The sequence below is a fragment of the Ranitomeya imitator genome, chromosome 4, assembly GCF_032444005.1.
Source record: "Ranitomeya imitator isolate aRanImi1 chromosome 4, aRanImi1.pri, whole genome shotgun sequence".
NCBI classification, from domain to species: domain Eukaryota; kingdom Metazoa; phylum Chordata; class Amphibia; order Anura; family Dendrobatidae; genus Ranitomeya; species Ranitomeya imitator.
The window spans coordinates 459,510,332-459,533,677 of NC_091285.1; the positions used below are offsets into that span (position 1 = coordinate 459,510,332).

A 23,346-nucleotide genomic window follows, 5' to 3' on the forward strand; every position below is an offset into this window, starting at 1 on the left:
TTCTAGACAATCATGTTGCTCAAAATTGATTCAGCTATAGACATTTTTGTGATGTATATCATTATTCTTTAACATTTGTCTACTCTCCTGTGCCTCACCAACAAAACGATATAAACAAATGTAAAAATTATTCAACTTACTGCTCCGGCCCCTCTACTCCTTCATGTTCTCGTCATATCTTCTAATGCCTGCCGCGAATGCTGAAGTCCCACATGTGCATGTCATGTTTCATGTCATATTACAACCTTTTATGCACTTGCGCAGACACCTTCTGGGCCCAATCAAAGATGGAAGTCCCGGCTCAGTCTGAGAGGACCAGAGATTTCAGCGCTTGTGGCAGGGATCAAAAGATGATGTGACAAGGACTAGATGGTTGACTGTGAGGAGCATTGGGGCCAGAGAGGTATCTGAAGATGCAAATACCGTTGAAATTGTAATGCCGGACACTTTGATTGGCACAAGGCTCCCCCAACTCTCGGGCAGTACACCATTGTTTCCAATCTTTTTGGCTGTCTACCAGTCTGAGAGCCAAGCAGAAATAGCCAAAGGGACAGATTTGTCCTTACAGAATCCCATGATCTGGTATAGTGTCATGAGCATCAGGGTCATATTCTGACTTTAAAAATAGCATACTCTGGCCACAGTTTTTCTATTTTTTAAATTCTAGAACTTTTGAAAAAACCTCACACTATAATCATTTGGCTTCTTTATATAAGTAAATGTAATCTCATATTATAGTATCCCAATTGTTGAGCTTGTTGCGATCTGTGCCTTGTGTTACCGTTCCGGAAGGATAGTGTCTTGTCACTTGGTGCTCCTGGGAATCTGTGTGGGTTTGAGACAGATCTCTATTACAGCATCTGAAGAAGATGGATCATCTCATAATAATATTGATCTACTAAGCACATAGCCAGTTTATACATTGCTGGCATGGGAGAAAACCTAAGCAAACATTTGTGTTACAAGCAGAGACTGATTGCCAGAGCAATTCTGTCATTATTGATGTTTTGCTTTAGAGCAATATGGGACAATACCCAGCGTTCAATGATTAAGGAGTATTTGGAAACGAGCACACATCATCCTTGGCTGTATTCCAGAACTGCTCTAAAACGTGAGGCTGGAAATTATCGTAGGTAAAAAGTTAACTCCTGCATCAGCCTCGCATTCTTGCTGCGTTTATATAGATCTGTGCTGCAGCTCTTTGGAGTTCCTTCAATCCATGAGCATCTTGAGTTCTTGGAAGTTTTGATTCTGAACATTTTGCTTTATCTTTCATAAACCGCTGATATAACATTCCACGTGTAACATTGTGTAAATTTAAAAAAAATAATAATTGTGGAGAACGAAAATATCAGATAATCTACATATAAAAAGGTGATTGAAAGTTAGTCAATCGAATTGTTATATGCTATTTAACTTTCACCAGGAGGGTAAGGTTTCACATTTCTTGCTAAAAAGTGCTTCTTATAGTCCAAAAAATATGGTATATATAATATATATATTTTTTGTCCTTTTGTTGGCCATTTATGTTTCGGGGAAATGTCTACTATTTTGCTGAATTCATGTGGCGCAAATCACATAACCCTGTATGTAAAATTTCAGTAGACTTAAATTCCACTCGAATAAACTTGGCAATCTCGTTAGCTTCTCTTCATCTAAGCACCACTCTACTTAGGTCTGTCTAATTTAGTTTTTCTTGTCAAATCAAGTGACAGATTTGCTTGAAAATATACTGTAGCTCTTGCCTAACAAAATATGACCTTAAAGAGAACCTGTCAGCTGTTTCATACATCCAAACCACGGGCAGCTTGAATCAGACCTTGGCTGCAAGATTAATCCACTGGCTAACACGGTACCAAGATATATATCTTTCCTACATCGTAGATGAGCATTTGTAGACATCGTAGATGAGCATTTCAGAGGAAATATAGTTTTCAGACGTGGCAAAGGGAACATGGGAATAATTGAAACTAGTCTGGCCCTGCACCACTCCAGCTGCTTGACATGTCTCTGCTGTGTGGGTACATAGGGAGAGACCTATCAATCACATAGAATGATGCGGGCAGGAGTCAAGCCAGACTAGTCTTGACTTTCCAGCCAGGTCTGTCTCAAATGCTGAAGCTGCTGCAATTATGTAACCAGATTCTGATTCATGCTGCATGTACAGTAGTTTAGGCATCAACTGACAGGTTCTCATTAACTGAAAATTGGACTCTTAAGATGAGTTCCTTTTACTAGCCCTCAGAGTACATATGTATTACATAGTAACATAGTAACATAGTTAGTAAGGCCGAAAAAAGACATTTGTCCATCCAGTTCAGCCTATATTCCATCATAATAAATCCCCAGATCTACGTCCTTCTACAGAACCTAATAATTGTATGATACAATATTGTTCTGCTCCAGGAAGACATCCAGGCCTCTCTTGAACCCCTCGACTGAGTTCGCCATCACCACCTCCTCAGGCAAGCAATTCCAGATTCTCACTGCCCTAACAGTAAAGAATCCTCTTCTATGTTGGTGGAAAAACCTTCTCTCCTCCAGACGCAAAGAATGCCCCCTTGTGCCCGTCACCTTCCTTGGTATAAACAGATCCTCAGCGAGATATTTGTATTGTCCCCTTATATACTTATACATGGTTATTAGATCGCCCCTCAGTCGTCTTTTTTCTAGACTAAATAATCCTAATTTCGCTAATCTATCTGGGTATTGTAGTTCTCCCATCCCCTTTATTAATTTTGTTGCCCTCCTTTGTACTCTCTCTAGTTCCATTATATCCTTCCTGAGCACCGGTGCCCAAAACTGGACACAGTACTCCATGTGCGGTCTAACTAGGGATTTGTACAGAGGCAGTATAATGCTCTCATCATGTGTATCCAGACCTCTTTTAATGCACCCCATGATCCTGTTTGCCTTGGCAGCTGCTGCCTGGCACTGGCTGCTCCAGGTAAGTTTATCATTAACTAGGATCCCCAAGTCCTTCTCCCTGTCAGATTTACCCAGTGGTTTCCCGTTCAGTGTGTAATGGTGATATTGATTCCCTCTTCCCATGTGTATAACCTTACATTTATCATTGTTAAACCTCATCTGCCACCTTTCAGCCCAAATTTCCAACTTATCCAGATCCATCTGTAGCAGAATACTATCTTCTCTTGTATTAACTGCTTTACATAGTTTTGTATCATCTGCAAATATCGATATTTTACTGTGTAAACCTTCTACCAGATCATTAATGAATATGTTGAAGAGAACAGGTCCCAATACTGACCCCTGCGGTACCCCACTGGTCACAGCGACCCAGTTAGAGACTATACCATTTATAACCACCCTCTGCTTTCTATCACTAAGCCAGTTACTAACCCATTTACACACATTTTCCCCCAGACCAAGCATTCTCATTTTGTGTACCAACCTCTTGTGCGGCACGGTATCAAACGCTTTGGAAAAATCGAGATATACCACGTCCAATGACTCACCGTGGTATTGTCATTTTGGTAATTTTTACAGTACAGTGATGAAGGGGAGGAATTTAGAGTAATGTGAATCTCACAAAATTTGCTAAATTCAAGGGCAATGATTTGATTTGCATTGATCAAACTTGGTGCAAATTGAATCTGCGAGAAAGGGGTTTAAAAACTGTATGAAAGATATGAAACGAAATCTAGCTTATTGTGATTGCATCTTGACAGTGTTCGGAGCCCGGAAGCGCCTTGTCAAGGCGTAGAAAATGCAAATAGTAGAGACTCCAGCTCCATGTTCTGTGATTCTTTGTATCGCTGTGTATGAAATCCGAATTACTTATGTGAGTAAAGAATCACAGTTCGTGGAGTTGGAGTCTCTTCGTTAAAAGAAAAAGTAACTGAACTTTCCTTTCCTTAGCCCTTCTCATACTTTCTCAAAGCTCCCTGTCTGGTCCTCTACTTGTCTCCTCTTCCTTCTTCCCACTCCTTGTTTTCTGGAGGACACTTCTGATGACCAGGCCCCACATGTTTATGTGTGGCAACCATCTCCTAAAATGCGACACATCATTGACATGTGTTAGGGCCCACGTAACCAAAAGGAGCCTAAGTTAATGCAGTGCCAATTTGAAGACACTGAGGGAGAAGAAAGAATAAATTAGAGGAATAAATGCGGAATTGCGGCATGAGGGCTAAGATGTGGCGAGCATGAATGTGTTTTAAAAAAAAAAACTCAGAGGTTGGTGTCAGGAGGTCATCATACATATTAGATATCTTAAAGAGTATGAAAATCTAGGTACCGTACATACTTTTATTTACTGTGTGTAGCCTGCTTTAAGAAGCCAGAGGGAGCAACATCTTAAGCCTTTTATGAATATGGCTTCTTCTAATGGCAATGGTCTTTTCTCTTGTAGAAACCAACATGGGAGCAGCCACCTAGTAGTAATCTAATTAAACCCTTTTAAGTGACTGTGGTTATGTCTCACCCCAGACAGACATTTCCTTTTATTTCTTTGTAGGGATAGTCACTGCCTACCCAAGAGAGAGTAATATACTCAAATACAATATATAATGCATGGTCTACATCGCAAATAAAATAGACAGGAAAGGCTGCTGACAGCTCCTATTTACATGATGTGCGCTTGGAAATAAAGTGATAAATAACAAGTACAAATTATGTTGCAAGTTTTTTTATGCATGTCTTTTAGTTGGATAACTTTACATAATGCCTTGTGTAGATTTTTTTTCATGTTTTCCTTTCCTCTTCTAATTTGATCAGAAAAGCAACATTTTTTTAAATGAAAAAATTGAAAGGTAAAACAAATCCTTCCCAAAACTCAACATCTTTTTATTTTTCCTGTGTTTGTACAGAAATTCGCAGAAGGGGATCCAAAGATTTGCCTTGTAAACCCTTACATTTATATGATACCCCATATGAACCATCAGAAAATGGATTAGAATCTGAAGGTGAAAAGTCATCTGGTCAACGGCCACCACGAGAGTCTAGGCTGCCACAGGATGATGAGCGGCCTCCAGAAGAGTATGACCAGCCTTGGGAATGGAAGAAGGATCGAATTTCTAAAGCATTTGCAGGTCAGTTGATACTGTACAGTCACCCAAATTAACAATAAGGAGGTTTTATATGAAGACACTATGATCATGACAGGAAGCTCCATTAACGGTACAGGAAAAACAACCAATATGACCAAAAAAAACAAAGGTCAGCTAGAAGAAATCCACACTGTGTATGTTTTGACCTTGCTTGCAGCACAGACTGAAAGTTGACTTTGATTGCATTTGTCAGCGTTGTAGATGCAATTCATCATTTTATGTAAACTCTGTGCAAACATCATGAAGACGTTTCACTGAAAAACTTCCATTGCCTGAAATTACAATTTACATAAACTCTACTGCTGAAAACAATGGTCATGTAAATGAATTCCTACTGCATATATCTGTACATTTCATATGTGTTTCTATATATGAAAGTCTCTCTATTTCTGCTGGTTTTCCACCTGGCTTACAGTACTTGTTTGGTTTCGGTACACTGAAATATTTTACAGTAATATCAATAAAAATATTAAGAAAAATGTATACTGTGCACTTTTTATTGTTTTCTGGCATTGATGTAGAGGATGTAATAACAGTTTAAGATTCGGCCATAAATTTTACTCGTAAAACTTTTTTTTATAAGTTCATGTTTGTTTAGAAAGAGACCTACTGAGTAATTGAACTTAAACATAAAAATGTGGATGTGAAACATTGTGAAAACATTGATTAGTATATTACAGATCTATGTTATATTGTAATCTCTGTGACATATGGCTCCGTCAATAATCATAAACAGACTGGAGATGATGTGAATCGATTTGCAGGACCCGGTCCAGTGGCCATATCACTAATTGTGGCCGTCGGATTTGACCCCTACGATCCTCCTCTAACCTGATCGTACCGCCGGTTCTTCTTTTGATTATCTGGCCTGACGCGATAACATCATTATGGCATGATGCACTTGTGACTTGTCAGGCTGGCTAATCAATAGAAGCATTATAGATGCTGGCAGGTGGGCGGTTTGCTTGGCTCCCGTCCATTGGACCAGGTTCTGCAAATTGATTTGCATCATCTCTAAAACAGCTATCAAAATTCCTTATTTTAGGAGAACTGGTTATCATGAAAATAGCCTTTTAACTTACTAGCAGCATATCATTTCTGGAGTAGCGGAGCAGATTAAGATCTAGTTGTATTTGAAAAAATTAGATATAACTTGCTACTTATTGAATGAAATTCATGGGATTTTTTCTGTGTGAGAGAGCCAGTCATTGGACTCCTCTATGATTGACAACCAACCCTGTATGAGAATGGATATGTATAAACAAAGCGGTCAATCACTGATCAGGAGTATCAACGAGAGGCGATAGCCAATAATGAGTGGAGATGAAATTGAAGGGGCACAATTTCCAATAGACCACCCTTTCACCCTTCTTACTTAACACCAATTACTTGAATGAGGCTGAGCAGCATGCCATGATGTTGACTGTCAAGCTCATGACTGGTGGGTATTCCACTAGCAAGTCTCCTTACAATCATTCTTGCACTTCTCTATCTTACACAAATAAATTCAATGTATAAATCTGTGGAGAGTTTTGGTACTAATGTAATACCATACCATGGAATATAAGTTTAGGAACCTGGATTTTCTTAAAGCTTTGCCATCTTTAAGGTGTCCCTGCACAGTGCATGCAGTTCTATACTGAACACGTTAAAAAACACATTTATTACACTTCCCCTAGAAATCTTGTTTGGTGGGTTCATGGAAGTGTCCACTATATGCACAATTATTTTTATTAATATTATTTATTTATATAGCACCATTGAATCCATGGTGCTGTACATGAGAAGGGGTTACATACAAATTACAGATATCACTTGCAGTAAACAAACTAACAATGACAGATTGATACAGAGGGGCGAGGACCCTGCCCTTGAAACCATCACATTAAGCGACGCTGCAGCGATATAGGCAACGATGCCGATCGCTGCAGCGTCGCTGTTTCGTCGTTGTGTGGTCGCTGGAGAGCTGTCACACAGACAGCTCTCCAGCGACCAACGATGCTGAAGTCCCCTGGTAACGAGGGTAAACATCGGGTTACTAGGCGCAGGGCCGCGCTTAGTAACCCGATGTTTACCCTGGTTACCATTGTAAATGTAAAAAAACCAAACACTACATACTTACATTCCGGTGTCTGTCGCGTCCCTCGCCGTCACCTTCCCTGCACTGTCTAAGCGCCAGCCGTAAAGCAGAGCGGTGACGTCACCGCTGTTCTCTGCTTTACGGCCGGCCGGCGCTGACACAGGATGCAGGAGGAATGCAGGGAAGCGGACGCCAGGGGACGTGACAGACACTGGAATGTAAGTATGTAGTGTTTTTTTTTTTTTTTTTTTTTTTTTTACATTTACAATGGTAACCAGGGTAAACATCGGGTTAATAAGCGCGGCCCTGCGCTTAGTAACCCGATGTTTACCCTGGTTACAAGTGAAGACATCGCTGAATCGGCGTCACACACGCCGATTCAGGGATTTCAGCGGGTGATCCAGCGACGAAATAAATTTCTGGCCTTCTAGCTCCGACCAGCGATCTCACAGCAGGATCCTGATCGCTGCTGCATGTCAAACACAACGATATCGCTATCCAGGACGCTGCAACGGTACGGATCGCTATCGTTATCGTTCTAAAGTCGCTCAGTGTGAAGGTACCTTTACATTCTGCGGGATTATGGGGAAGGAGACAATAGGTTGAGAGTTACAGGAGCTTAGGTGTTGGTGAGGCAGTATCTCCGGTAGTGATGAGGAGGCAGAGGGGTCAGTGTAGGCTGTAAGCTTTCCTGAAGAGGTGGGTTTTCAGGTTCCATCTGAAGGATCCAAATGTGGTTGATAGTCGGACGTGTTGGGCCAAAGAATTCCAGAGGATGGGAGATATTAGGGAGAAGTCTTGGAGGCGGTTGGATGAGGAGCGAATAAGTGTGGAGGAGAGAAGGATGTCTTGGGAGGACTGGAGATTACGTGAGGGAAGATATCGGGAGATTAGTTCAGAGATATGTGGAGGAGACAGGTTATGGATGGCTTTGTAGGTCAGTATTAGTAATTTGAACTGGATACGCTGAGGGAATGGGAGCCAGTGAAGAGATTTGCAGAGGGGGGAAGTGGCAGAGTAGCAAGGAGAGAGAGATTAATTAGTCGGGCAGCAGAGTCAAGGATGGACTGGAGAGGTGCAAGGGTGTTACCAGGGAGGCCACAGAAAATAATGTTGCAGTAGTCAAGGCGGGAGATGATGAGGGCATGCACAAGCATTTTAGTAGACTGAAGGTTGAGGAAGGACGGATTCTGGAGATATTTTTGAGCTGGAGGCGACAGGAGGAGGAGAGAGCTTGGATGTGCCGTTTGAAGGACAGGGCAGAGTCAAAGGTTAGTCCGAGGCAGCGGACTTCCGGTACGGGGGAAAGCGTGATGTCGTTAATTGCGATAGATAGGTCAGGTAAGGAAGATATATGGGATGGAGGAAAGATGATGAGTTCAGATTTGTCCACATTGGGTTTGAGGAAGCGAGAGGAGAAGGAGGAGGATATGGCTGACAGACACTCTGGGATTCTGGACAGCAGAGCGGTGACGTCTGGGCCAGAAAGGTAGATCTGAGTGTCATCAGCATAAAGGTGGTACTTGAAACCATGAGACTTTGAGTTGATCCAGGCCAAGTGTATAGATTGAGAAGAGTAGGGGTCCTAGAACAGAGCCTTGGGGGGCTCCAACAGAGAGAGGGTGGGATGAGGAGGTAGTGTGGGAGTGAGCGATGCTGAATGTGTGGTTGGAAAAGTACGAAGAGATCCAGGATAGGGCGAGGTCTTTGATGCCAAAGGAGGAGAGGATCTGTAGTAGGAGGCAGTGGTCAACTGTCAAAAGCAGAGGACAGGTCTAGAAGGAGGAGTACAGAGTATTGTCCGTTAGCTTTGGCTGTAAGTAGGTCGTTAGTGATTTTGGTCAGGGCTGTCTCAGTTGAGTGATGGGGGCGGAAACCAGATTGTAGATTGTCAAAGAGCAAGTTAGATGAGAGGTCGGAGGAAAGTTCAGCATGGACGTGCTGCTTCAGGAGTTTGGAAGCGAATGGGAGCAGCGATATTGGGCTATAACTGGACATAGCAGTTGGATCGAGGATTGACTTTTTAAGGATAGGCGTGATTGTGGCATGTTTGAAAGTAGAAGGTAAGGTGCCAGAAGTTAATGATAGGTTGAAGAGGTGGGTTAGGGATGGGATACGTGTGGTGAGGTTGGGGAGGAGGTGGGATGGGATGCGGTCGAGCGAACAGGTGGTGAGGTGCGATTTGGAGAGGAGACAATTATGCCCCCCTTCAGTGATGTTGGATAGGGAGGTTACGGGGTTTGGGCATTGGTCTGGTATACAAAGGGGTTGTGGTGGTTGAAAAATGAAGACTTGCCTTGTTTGGTAAATCTTATTTTTAAAGTGTGTGGCAAAGTCCTCAGCAGAGATGAGAGGTTGGAGTGGGCAATGGGGGGTGGAGGAGGGAGTTAAAGGTTTTGGATAACTGTTGTAGGATAGGGAAGATATGAGGGTTGTGAAGTAGGCCTGTTTAGCAGAGGTGAGAGCAGATTTTAAAGCGATTGTTGCCTGTTTGATTGCAGTGAAGTCCTCTTGCAAGTGTGTTTTCTTCCAACGCCGCTCTGCAACCCTGGACACTTGCCGGAGCCTTTTAGTGGTGTCACAATAGCTTGTGATCACTTGGCCATGTATTACCCCTGGTATATTTTAAATTAAACTTTTTGTGGGCCTTTTTCTATGGTATAAAATAGGAGACTATTATTGAAATAGTATTTTTACTTACTAAACTCATATTCCAGATATTAAGACTGTGCCAAATTATCATTGACAGAAATGACAATAACATGTTCTGGCCAGTTAGACGCCAGCTCTTTTTGTAAGTGAATGGGAAATCTCATTAGCTCCCATTACACTGACTAATTCCTGGAGACACTGTTAATAAGAAGCATCGTTCATTTGTGATATCTAATTTAGTGTGTAGTCACAATGTCTGGTTGTGATTAAATTTCCTAGGAGTTGAAATATAAAACTACTTCAGGACTATTTTTAGTTTTGTGTTTTTTAGAATAGTCTGCTCTATGTTGAAAGTGTCCATGGAGAAAACTTCATGTAGGATTAATGTGGCTGTTAGAAGTTTCCCTTATTCAGTTTCTTACATGTGGCAAATATATTTTTACCCCAGACTGGTGAGCTAAAGAGTCAGAGGTTTACAGCTCAAAACCATCTACCATGGCGTAATTTCCTTATATGATTCTGCATCAATATACTGTATATACTCGAGTATAAGCTGAGATTTTCAGCCCATTTTCTTGGGCTGAAAGTCCCCCTCTTTGCTTATATTCGAGTAAACCCAGGGGTCGGCAGGGGAGGGGGAGCGGGGGCTGTCTAATTATACTCACCTGTTCCTGGCGCGGTCCCTGCAGGTCCCTGCTTCCCCGGCGCCCCAGCTTCTTCCTGTACTGAGCGGTCACATGGTACCGCTCATTACAGTAATGAATATGCGGCTCCACCCCCCGTAGAGGTGGAGCCACATATTCATTACTGTAATGAGCGGTAACGGTGACCGCTCAATACAGGAAGAAGCTGCAATGCAAGGGAACAGACGTACAGGGACCAGGAGCAGGTGAGTATAACGGGGAGGGGAGTGCAGCGCTGCGCGATAGTCACCTGCTCCTCGTTCTGGGCGACGCTCCGTCTTCTGCAGTGACGCTCAGGTCAGAGGGCGCAGTGAAGTGGTTAGTTCGCGCCCCCTGCCTGAACGTCAGTGCAGGAGACGCTGAAGATGTAGCAGCGCCGGAACAAGCAGCATGTGAATATTGAAAGTGCCGGGGCCTTAGCGACGGAGAGGTGAGTATGTGATTTTTTTATTTTTATCGCAGCAACTGCAAATGGGGCAAGTGTTTGTATGGAGCATCTTATAGGGCCATAACGTTTGTGCAGCACTATATGGGGCAAGTGTCTGTATGGGGCCATAACGTTTGTGCAGCACTATATGGGGCAAGTGTCTGTATGGGGCCATAACGTTTGTGCAGCACTTTATGGGACAAGTGTCTGTATGGGGCCATAACGTTTGTGCAGCACTATATGGGGCAAGTGTCTGTATGGGGCCATAACATTTGTGCAGCACTATATGGGACAAGTGTCTGTATGGGGCCATAACGTTTGTGCAGCACTATATGGGGTAAGGGTCTGTATGGGGCCATAACATTTTTGCAGCACTATATGGGGCAAGTGTCTGTATGGAGCATCTTATGGGGCCATAATTAACGTTTGTGCTGCATTATATGGGGCAAGTGTCTGTATGGAGCATCTTATGGGGCCATAACGTTTGTGCATCACTATATGGGGCAAATATCTTTATGGAGCATCTTATGGAGCCATAATCAACATTTGTGCAGCGTTATATTGGTAAAATGTGTCTATGGAGCATCTTATGGGGCCACTATTAACCTTTATGCAGGATTATATGGGGCATATTTTAATATGGAGCATCTTATGGGGCATCATAAACTTTATGGAGCATTATATGGGGCTCCTGATTCAATATGGATATTCAAAAACACTTAACCTACTGATGTCTCAATGAATTTTACTTTTATTTGTATCTATTTTTACTTTTGATGTTTACCAGTAGCTGCTGCATGTCCCACCCTAAGCTTATACTCGAGTCATTAAGTTTTCCCAGTTTTTTGTGGCAAAACTAGGGGGGTCGGCTTATACTCTGGTCAGCTTATACTCGAGTATATACGGTATCTAGTCAAATGAATATGGGTGGTGTAACAGTAGGCTAGCTGCATTTGTGATGTCCTATAATGGTTGCAAGGAATCTGTCACGAGGATTTTGTCACCTAATCTGAGAGCAGCATGATGTAGAGACAAAAGCCATGATTCCAGCAATGTGTCATTTAAAGAACTGCGGGCTGTTGATTTGATAAAATCACCATTTTATTATCTATTATCACTAGAGAACTAGTAAACCTGCTGCCATGTAGTCCTGCAAATGTAGAGGGTGATGACCACAGACAGGCAGGAGCCCGATATCCGAGCACATCAGCAGCCGTCAGGTTTCATCCAGAATCCGTGTGCAGGCACAGACGCAGCTTTCGCTTTGGGTTTTAGAGACAAGTTGATCGTTACCGCCTTTATCCTGAAAATAGGGTGGGGTGACATTGCACCGAAGCAAATGCCACACCAAGGGTATACCATGGCGCCATCATTTCCATATCAAATAAAAATTGATTCATAGTTAACCTCTTTGTCCCGAAGCCTGTTTTCACCTTCCTGACCGGGCCAATTTTTACAATTCTGACCACTTTCACTATATGAGGTCATACCTCTGGAAAGCTTCAACAGATCCCAGTGATTCTGAGATTATTTTCTCGTGACATATTGTACTTTATGACAGTGGTAAAAATTTATTTGATATGACTTGCATTTATTTGTGAACAAAAATGTAAATTTGGTGAAAATTTTGCATTTTTCGAACTTTTCATTTTTAGGCCCTTAAGTCCGAGAGTTATATCACACAAAATAGTTAATATATAACATTTCCCACATATCTAAATGACATCAGCACAATTTTGCAAATATAATTTTTTTGTTAGGAAGTTATAAGGGTTAAAACTTGACCAGTAATTTCTCATTTTTACAACCAAACAAATAAAGTAGCACTCTGTAGCGCCATAGCATGCAAATATGAAATATGAAAATTGAATTGCATTACTGCACTAGAAATATGAAAAATTGAGAATGCTTAGTGCATAAATTGGCCAATTCATGTGTACTTGGAAGCCACGTTAAGGCAATTCTCATTTCTAGGACCTAACCTAATCCTCTCTTAGACTAAAGTCTTCATCTGTATGGGAACCTAATGTGAATCCTCTCTTGGACTCATTTTTACAACAAAATTTGCAAAATCATTTTTTTAGGGACCACTTTACAACGACAGGGCTTGGAAGGAAAGGAGCGCCATTTGACTTTTTGAATGTAAAATATGCTGGAATAATGAGCGGTTGCCGTGTCGTGTTTTGGAGAGCCCCTGATGTTCCTAAACAGTGGAACCCCATAGGTGCTTCATAGAAGTTTATATCGTAGAGCCTTGGAAATAAAAAAAAATCACATCTTTTCCCCAAATAAATATTTTTTTAGCTCGATATTTTGCATTTTCATAAGGGTAACAGGAGAAATTGCTGCATACAATTTGTTGTTCATTTTCTCCGGAGTACGTCTATACCCCATATGTGGGGGAATACTACAGTTTGGGTGCACGGCAGGGTTTAGAAGTGAATGAGTGCCATTTGACTTTTTGAATGTAAAATTTGCTGGAATAATTAGCAGTTGCCATGTTGCATTTGGAGAGCTCCTGATGTGCCTAAACAGTGGAAACCTCCAACAAGTGACACCATTTTGGAAACTAGACCCCTTAGGAAACTGTGCTTCACAGAAGTTTATAATGTTAAGCTGTGAAAATAAAAGAAAATCACATTTTTCCCATAAAAATCTTTTTTAGCTACAAATTTTCTATTTTCACAAGTGCAAAGGGAGAAAATGGACCCCAACATTTGTTGTGCAATTTCTCCTGAGTTCACCAATACCCCATATGTGGTCAAAAACTACTTTTGAAGCACAGTGCAAAGCTCAGAAGGGAAGTAGCGCCATATTACATTGCAGATTTTGCTGCGCTTGTTTGAGGATGCCATGTTACATTAGCAGATCCCCTGAGGTGCCAGCACAGCAGAACCCCCCATAAGTGACTCCATTTTACCAATTAAACCTCTCAATTAATTCATCTAGGGGTGCAATGATTATATTGACACCACAGGTGTGTCACATACCTTTATACCATTGGGCAGTGAAGAAAAAATAATTTACATTTTTACCACTAAGATTGTGTGTTAGCCCCAAGTTATACATTTTCACACTTGGAAATGGGTAAAAATGGCAACATAATTTGTCCCACAATTTCTTCTGAATGTAGAAATACCCAATATGTGGCTGTACAGTACTACTTTGCCATACGGAGTGACTTGGGAGTGACGGAGCGCTATTTGCCTCTTGGACCTCAGATTTTCCTAGACTAGTTTGTGGAATTCCACCTCAAGTGACCCCATTTTGGAAATTATAACCCTTTAGAAATTAATCTACAGATGTAGTGATGGTTTTGACTCCACGGGTGTTTTCCAGAAACAAGCAGCAGTGGATGTTGCTGAGTAAAAGTTGCAAACTGCCATTGTAGTGCCCAGTATGCTGCAGTGACCATTACATTATGCCCAGCTCACGCTTCTGAAGTTAATTAAACGGGCTCCCATCACTATAGAAATGCCAAACATGTGAGCGCTAAATATGGTTTAGGCACACTGGGGCTCAAGAGGAGGTGGGTTCATTTGGATTCGGGAGCGAAGAATTTGCTGAAATTCTTTTGGGGAGCGAGGAGCCATTATTTAGCTTTTCCAGAGCCTTTGTACTACCAGTAACGTAGAAGCCCACTATATTTCTCTTAATAGATGACGGATCTAAGTGAAGACTTGCTTTTGTGGATTGAGTTGGAGCTGTTATTGGGAACATTTTACATAACATTTTTGATCACATTTATCCGGCGCTCTACGCTGAACACTTACATCGGAGTTTCCATCTAAGTCTCCTAGTGACGTGACAGATGTAACCCCCAATGGATCCATTCACTATAATGAGGCAGCAGAGTTACTCTGGACGCTGTCTGGCCTCTGTTCAGCGGTGTCCTTTTCAGAAGTGCACAAAACTGGCCAGCGGCACATTTATGCAATCCTAAAAAGATGGACACTGCTGGATCACATGTCCTATGGCATCCACAGTGCCTCCATCTGCCTCATTATAGGGAATCTTCCGCCGGGGGTTCTCTCTGAATCACATATTTAAGAGATTTACAGGGAAACCCCGGAGTAAGCGCTCAGCGTAGAGTGCAGAATAAATGTGTGCCGAACCTTACTGTGATCTTTGGGAATAAACTGTAGGAGAAATCAGCGCAATAGGGTCTTATCCAGTGGATACAAATTTCTTTCAGTTCAGATTGCACTAACCTGATACATCTATTGGTAAGGCATATAGATCTTAATGAGGATTCCAGCTGCTGCAGATCCACGGGTCTGCAAGTAGCCGTATCAGAGACAAGATAAGAGGATTTGTGGATATAGTCTGCACTGCCGATAATGATGTAAAGTCAAGGTATTCAAATAAACAAGTGGTTTAATTCAACGCGTTTCAAGGTTCAAATGACTTCTTCACGTTCAGGTTTTTGTGTTTAGCTGCTGTCACACACTAAAAGACGCTTTTTATTTCGATAACTAGTTTTTGCATCAACATATTTTGAGAGCTATAATTTTTCCATATTTCGGCTGACATAAAATCTGGTTATCCTGATTGAAGCGTACAGGGAACCCTTTCCCTGCGCAAAGCTACTCCTATGTCTCTGTTGCTACTGACAGCAGCATCAGAGGGGTTAAATGCCCGGTGATCGGTACTAGCACAAATAGTGGGCATTGCTGCGAGGTGTCAACTCTCACACATAGCTGACACCTGCACCAGATCGCTGAGGCGCTCATCGTGAAGCCTCGCGATCGCAGCGAGGCTTCACACTGTTTGCAGTATTCTATTGAAGTTATTTGGAATTAAGGAAATGTTCAAGAGCTCTTGAGTCCAGTAATTCCCATAGACTGTCTGTTGAGAGAACAGGTAAGGCTTGACTGTGTCATTCAAAAGACTCCTGTTCTCCCCATTATCATGACTATGCCTTACAATCTTTTTTTTTTTGTTTTTTGTTTTTTATAAAGTTTGCATTTGATTAGAATTTATTTTCTTTTGCATCAAACTATCTGTGTAAAAAGAGAACACAATTCACATAGATTCATTGTAATTGAAATTTTATAAAATTACAGATCACAACAGGTCAGCATACTGTATCAATATATGTTATTTTTCTTACTTCGTGCCATCGCTTCGTGCCATCTGGCTATCTTTAATCCTCTAAAAATACTAAAAAAAATAAAAAAAAACAAGCCTCCTGCAGTTGCCAGATTGGCATATGAGCATTATACATCTATCGCCTTATAATGGAATCCTATGTCTTCTACACAAAGTGTTCAAAAACTACAGTTCATCAAAGCAATAAATTCATCTTTAAATCTCGTCTTGCCACAGTGAATTTACTTTTTACAGACTAACGTCTAAAAATTAATTTTCAACATGAAATGGATCACAGAGAAGGAAGATTTCGGATAGTTTAAAAGCAATGACTGTTTAATAGTAGAGGTTGGATTTCTGTTCTACCAAATATTTGTGTGTTTTCCATGTTTTAGTCTGAACTTATGGATTCATTAAGATCATAGCTGACTAAAACCCAATTTTTTCTCCTTTCCTCCCCAATCCCCGAGGTTATACAAAGATGTCCTCTAAGTCTGCAGAATTAGATTGCTTCTCTTTCAGAAATATTTGTTCATGTGTATGGAGACAGTCACAATTCATTAGGTTTGATTAGAAAACCACAGGCTGCCAATTTAATAAATACCAGTCGTATGGGGATTTTGAGTCTTTAGCGGGAGCATTTTTCTGTGCCAATCATGTATGTAGACATGTAGTACATGGAGAAAAGTGCGTAAGCAAATTTACAGCCATATTTACTTGGCAAACTAGATTCATTACTTTTAAGCCATTTTCCTTTGTCTCATAGTAAATTGTATAACATTTTCCTTTGCCTGTTTTATCATCCTCTCCATTATGTCTGAGTGGTGATGCCTCATAAGCCCCATATTACCGTAGTTTCCATGGCTTAAGCCCAAAACATAGGTCTTTTTGGTTGAATTGTTGACAAGGTAGTATTGACGTTATTGGTAGAGACGAGCTGATGAGGCAAAATTCGAATTCTTCTGTTTACGTGGATTTTTCAGGGAAATTCGATTCTGAGAGAAGTTATTTTCCACAATTTTAAACCTCAAAGCTAAATAAATGTAAGATGTAATCTGTAAGGAAAAAAATACTTATACTCGCCTTACCCTCACCTCTTCAGTCACCATGAAGTCTTCATGGCATCTTCTGATCACTGCCTCTCCCACTGAAATTCCCTCACACTAGATCAGGACGATTTGCGCAGGTAAGGTCCCGGTTGGTTCTGCTCTTGCATGCAGAAGACCATGATTTGACAACATCCCCTTACACGTGCATGTGAGCAGCAGTGATCAAAGGATGCGGAGAAGTCCAAACAGGTGATGGTGAGGATCAAAAGGACTGGACAGGTGAGCAGTGAGTTTACTATAAAGAGTTTTATTATATTTTAGCCCTTTGTGCTATTTTGGCTCTTCATGGTTCAGAAAACTATCGACCAGCTGTCTCTATTTTGCTGAATCCACATGGAAATGACTAAAAATCCGCAATTTTGTAAAGTTTGAGTAGAATTCAAATATAGAATATTTTTGCTCTGTAACTAGGATGGGAAATATTTTATTGAAACTGTTTAAACAATTTTTACAAAGTGTTGCCCTTTCTGAGGTTCTACGTTCTTAAGATTACCTGTTTCGTTTCTACATTTATTAGACCGTGTTTTTTTGTGTGAAAACTGTTCTTCGTATCTTCAGTAAAGCAGTCTCATGGCATTATAAGGCAAAGACCAAACAATCAGATCTGTCAAGTACATTTTTATTTTTACACAGATATTACACCCATAGCATGAATGTTAGGCAAATTATTTATTTTATGGTATTAACTGAAATTAGGAAGTTATCGCTGTTATGATGCATTAACAGTTTAGCAGCAGATCTGTTTAAAGGGCATTGGAAACTGTCTAAACAACAATTTTGTCTTGTGAAATCGAAAAGATCTGGCAGGGTGCAAAAGTAGTGCCATTTCACATGGTATCCATCTAGTGTTTGACTGTCTTATAAGTCACTTTATACCATATATAAATTTTCTGTATTTAGTGGAAGCTTGGATGTTCTTATTACTTACTGAATGCATTAATTTAAGTGATAGTGTAAAGGTTTTTTTTTCAGGTAATCTAAGTTATTGCTGTGAAAAAACAAACTACCATTTGCCCCGAAGCCTGTTTTCCCCTTCCTGACCAGGCCAATTTTTACAATTCTAACCACTGTCACTTTGAGGTCATAACTCTAGAACGCTTCAATGGATCCCTGTGATTCTGAGATTATTTTCTAGTGACATATTGTACTTCATGATAGTGGTAACATTTCTTTGATATGACTTGAATCTATTTGTGCAAAAAAACTGAAATTTGGTGAAAATTTAGAAATTTCCTCAATTTTCAAACTTTTAATTTTTGTGCCCTTAAACCAAAGAGTCATATTGCACAAAATAGTTAATAAATAACATTTCCCACATGTCTACTTTACATCAGCACAATTTATGAAATATATATTTTTTGTTAGGAAGTTATAAGTTGACCAACGATTTCAGATTTTTACAACTAAATGTGCAAAACCTTTTTTTTTAGTGACCTCCTCACATTTGAAGTGACTTTGAGGGACCTATATGACAGAAAATACCCCAAAGTGACACCATTCTAAAAATTGCACCCCTCAAGGTGCTCAAAACCACATTCAAGAAGTTTATTAACCCTTCAGGTGCTTCACAGGAATTTTTGCAATGTGAACGGAAAAAAACAAACATTTACTTTACTTTCACAAAAAAAAATTTTTAGACCTAATTTTTTTTTTACTTTCGCAAGGGTAACCATAGAAAATGGATCATACAATTTGTGCAATTTCCCTGAGCATTCTGATATCCCATATGTTGGGGAATACTACTGCTTAGGCACACGGCAGGGCTCGGAAGGGAAGGAGTGCCATTTGACTTTTTGAATGTAAAATTTGCTGGAATAACTAGCGGGTGCCATGTCTCGTTTGGAGAACCCTTGATGTGCCTAAACAGTGGAAACCCCCACAAATGTCACCATTTTGGAAACTAGACCCTGTTGAGAACTTATCTAGATGTGTATTGAACACCTTGAACCCCCAGGTGCTTTACAGAAGTTTATAACGCTAAGCCGTGAAAATAAAAAAAATAACATTTCCAGCAAAAATTATTTTTAGCTCCAAATTTTACATTTTCATAAGGATAATAGGAGAAAATTGACCCCAAAATGTGTTGTGCAATTTCTTCTGAGTTAACCGACACCCCATATGTCGTCGAAAACTACTTTTGAAGCACAGTGCAAAGCTCAGAAGGGAAGTAGTGCCATACTACAGTGCAAATTTTGCTGCACTTGTTTGAGGGTGCCATTTTACGTTGGAAGAGCCCCTGTGGTGCCAACACAGCAGAACCCCCCATAAGAGACCGCATTTTACAAACTAAACCTCTCAATGAATTAATCTATTGGTGCAGTGATTATATTGACACCACGGCTGTGTCACAGACTTTTATACCATTGAGCAGCGAAGATAAAATGAATTTATATTTTTACCACCAAGATTGTGTGTTAGCCCCAAGTTTTATATTTTCATACTGGGAAATGGTTAAAAATGGCATCAAAATTCACCCCACAATTTCTACTGAACGTGGCAATACCCCATATATGGCTGTGCAGTACTACTTAGCCATATGGAGATACTCTTCTAGAGGGACGGAACGCCATTTGCCTCCTGGAATGCAGATTTTCCTAGAGTAGTTTGCAGATTTCATATAAAGAGCCCCTAAGTGCTAGAAAAGCAGAATCCCCCCTCAAGTGATCCCATTTTGGAAATTATAACCCACCTGTAAATTAGGCAGGCTCTCATCACTACAGATATGCCAAACATGTGGGGGCTAAATGAGGTTTAGGCAAACTGGAACTCAGACGGGGGCATTTGGATTTGGGAGAATTTGCTGAATTTCTTTTGGAGGGGGGGCAAGGAGCCATTTCGCTTTTCCTGAGCCTTTGTGCGATCAGTAATGTGGAACAGATGATGGACCTAAATAAGTGCTTGCTTTTTTGTGAATTGAGTTGAAACTTTTATTGGGAACATTTTGCATAACATTTATGATCAAATTTTTCTAGCACTCTACGCTGGGCACTTACATCAGGGTTTCCATCTAAATCTCTGAGTAACGTGACAGATGAAACCCCCGATAGATCCATTCACTATAATTAGGCAGCAGAGTTTCTGTGGACTCCACCTGGCCTCTGTTTGGCGGTGTCTTTTTCAGAAGAGCACAAAACAGTGACCAAAGCCACTTTTAGGCAATCCCAAAAAGACGGACACCACCGGATCACAGGTCCTATGCCGCCTACAGTGCCGCCATCTGCCTCATTATAGGCAGTCTACCACTGGGGCTTCTGTCTGAATCGCATATTTCAGAGATTTACACAGAAACCCCGGTGTAAGCGCTCAGCACAGAGCACAGGATAATTGTGCGCCAAGCCTTAATGCGATCTTTGGGAGGCAGAATGAAAAAATCTACAGCATGTGAACAATTTATTTTATTTACTTTTTAAGCTGTTCCTCGTGCGGTAAGTGATTAGGCGACTTTATTCTTCAGGAACTTTCTCACGCTCGCGGTGAGTGCACGGTGTTCAGTGTCTACTGGATGACAGTCTGTATGGGCGCATCATGCAGCATGCCATCTAGATGTAGCAGAGCTAGACCTGTGGGACAAATTGATTAGCAGCGTCTCTGCGGAAAGATGAGAAATATTGTTGTTTATTTTTTTAACTCTTGCATATGACAAGGGCGTCTAGAGAATGGGTGAGGTCATAACAATGATTAGAGTCTGTGTCTTTCTTTCAATTAAAGGACTTTTTTCTGGGTGTCTGTGTTATCTTAAAATGTGACTATGTAGTTATTAATGGGGGCGACTTATTGATGCATCTCCAGTACTAACCTTGGGGCTTGATGTCACCTGACAATACAAAGGTGACATCAACTCCCCCTAACTATCACCCCACTTGCCACCGCTATAGGACATGTGGGAAGAGCGAGGCTAAGTGCCAGAATTGGCACATCTTAGAGATGTGTTTTTTCTTGGGTGGCTGAGAGCTGATGTTTTTAGCCTCTGGGGCAGTATCCATGGCCCCTTCCTTGGCTATTAATATCAACCCACAGCTGTCTGCATAGCCTTTGCTGGTTATTAATTATAGAGGGACCGTACGTCATTTTTTGGGGGAGTCTCTCACTTTAATAGCCAGTAAATGCTAAGTATACAGCTGTGAGCTGATATTAATAGCCTGGGAAGCTCCGTAGTTATTACCTCATTTCCAGGCTATAAAACCTCTGCCCCCAGTCATCGGCTTTCCCTCTGTTGGTTAAGAAAATTTTGCGGGAGCCAATGCCATTTTTTTTCAGAAAAATAATTTTTTAATAATTAAATATATGTACAGTAAGCTGCTGACACCCTACACTAATTGTATATGTCCCTGACATCTGTATATCTATCTATTCTATATGTATTTACTGTATGTAATCCATCTTTAATATCTTGTTGGCTCCTGCAATGATTTTACAGTACATGGCAGATGAATTTCCGGCTCTTCTTCTATCTTTGTATCTATGTAATACAGATAAATCCGTGTCACTGACATCTATACATCTATGTATTCTATGTGAATATATCTATTTTGTACTAACCTTTCACGGTCTGATATTACTGTATGCGGCACATGAATTGCCAGCTTATATATATGGCAAAAATTGAGACCACTGCAACATTTTCAGATTGTCCAATTTTTCTCTTTATAGGAATATTTTTGAGTCAAATTTAAATTGTTCATTTATTCTATAAACTACTGACAACATGTCTCCGTGGTTCCAAGCAATACATTTTGTATTTATTTTCTGAAAATGAGAAATGGTCAAAATAACAAAGAAAATGCATTGCTTGCAGACCTCAAATAATGCAAAAAAACAAGTTCATAATCATTTACAAACAACAATACTAATGTTTTAACTCAGGAAGAGTTTGGAAATCAATATTTTGTGGAATAACCATGATTTTTAATCAAAGCCTTCGTTCGTCTTGGCATGCTTTCCATCAGTCTTTCACATTGCTTTTGCATGACCTTATGCCACTCCAGGTACAAAAATGTAAGCAGTTCTTTGGTGGCTTATGACTATCCATCTTCCTCTTGATTACATTCCAGAGGTTTTCAGTGGGGTTCAGGTCTGGAGATTGGGCTGGCCATGACAGGGATTTGATGTGGTGGCCCTTCATCCACACCTTAATTGACCTAGCTGTGTGGCATGGCGCATGGAAAAAAACAGTCCTCAGAGTTGGGGAACATTGCCTGAGCAGAAGGAATCAACTGTTTTTCCAGGATAATTTTGTATGTGGCTTGATTCATATGTCCTTCACAAAGAACAACCTGCCCATTTCAAGCCTTGCTGTAGCATCCCCAGATCATCACCGTTCCTCCACCAAATTTCAGTGGGTGCAAGACACCGTGGCTTGTACGCTTCTCCAGGTCTCCGTCTAACCATTAGACGAACAGGTGTTGGGCAAAGCTGAAAATTGGACTCATCATAGAAGATTACACTTAATCCAGGCCTCTATGGTCCAATCCTTATGGTCTTTGGCAAACTTCAGCCTGGCTCTACCTTGTTTCTCATTGATGAAAGGCTTTTTTCTAGCTTTACATGACTTAAGTCCTGTCTCTACGAGCCTGTTATGAACTGTTCTTGCCGTGCACTTAACCCCAGCTGCCATTTGCCATTCCTTTTGTAGGTCACTTGATGCCATCCTGCGGTTGCTGAGTGACATTCGAATAAGATGACGGTCATCCTGGTCAGTGGAGTCGTTTTTGCCCTCTTCTGGTCTGTAGCTTTATTGTCTCCAATGTCTGGTGCTTGATCTTGTTGTAATGGAACATCTTAGAAACTTTAAGGATGGAGGCAAATGAAGCTCACTGTGTCCCTCTGCATGTAAAACTGGAATTGAGCCCTTCTTTTCCTCACTCAAGACTTTTCTTTTCAACTCCTTTGGCGAGGTTATGTTATTTTTTCATTCCTATTACTTTTGGGATATTACTAGCACTTGATTTGTCATCCAGCTTGTCCTATTGCAAGAGGATTGTGAACACCACAGCAGAGTTTTGTATATTTTTCTTTGCTAAATAAGAATTGGTTCAGGTGAACACCTAATCAGAAGCACATTAAGTAGAATGAGGTGTACTCTGGTCGGAATTCAAAGGGCACTGGAATGGAATGGCTTTCAACCGAGTGCTTCTAATTCAAATTTTGATCTAAGGCTGGAATCATACTAGCGATTTTAAAAATCGGTCCATTTTTGTTCCTGCAAGGTTGGACGAGTGTAATGCAAGTGTCATGC

General features: G+C 40.8%; 1 protein-coding gene across 3 annotated transcripts in view; it reads left to right on the top strand.

Moving 5' to 3' along the window:
* SHF (Src homology 2 domain containing F) overlaps positions 1 to 23,346 on the top strand; it is a 427,205-nt gene that overhangs the window by 216,546 nt on the left and 187,313 nt on the right. For all 3 annotated transcript variants that reach the window (XM_069765812.1, XM_069765810.1, XM_069765811.1), the window contains exon 3: positions 4,830 to 5,051. In XM_069765812.1, the coding sequence (XP_069621913.1) occupies positions 4,830 to 5,051 (222 nt within the window). The remainder of the gene's footprint in view (positions 1 to 4,829; positions 5,052 to 23,346) is intronic.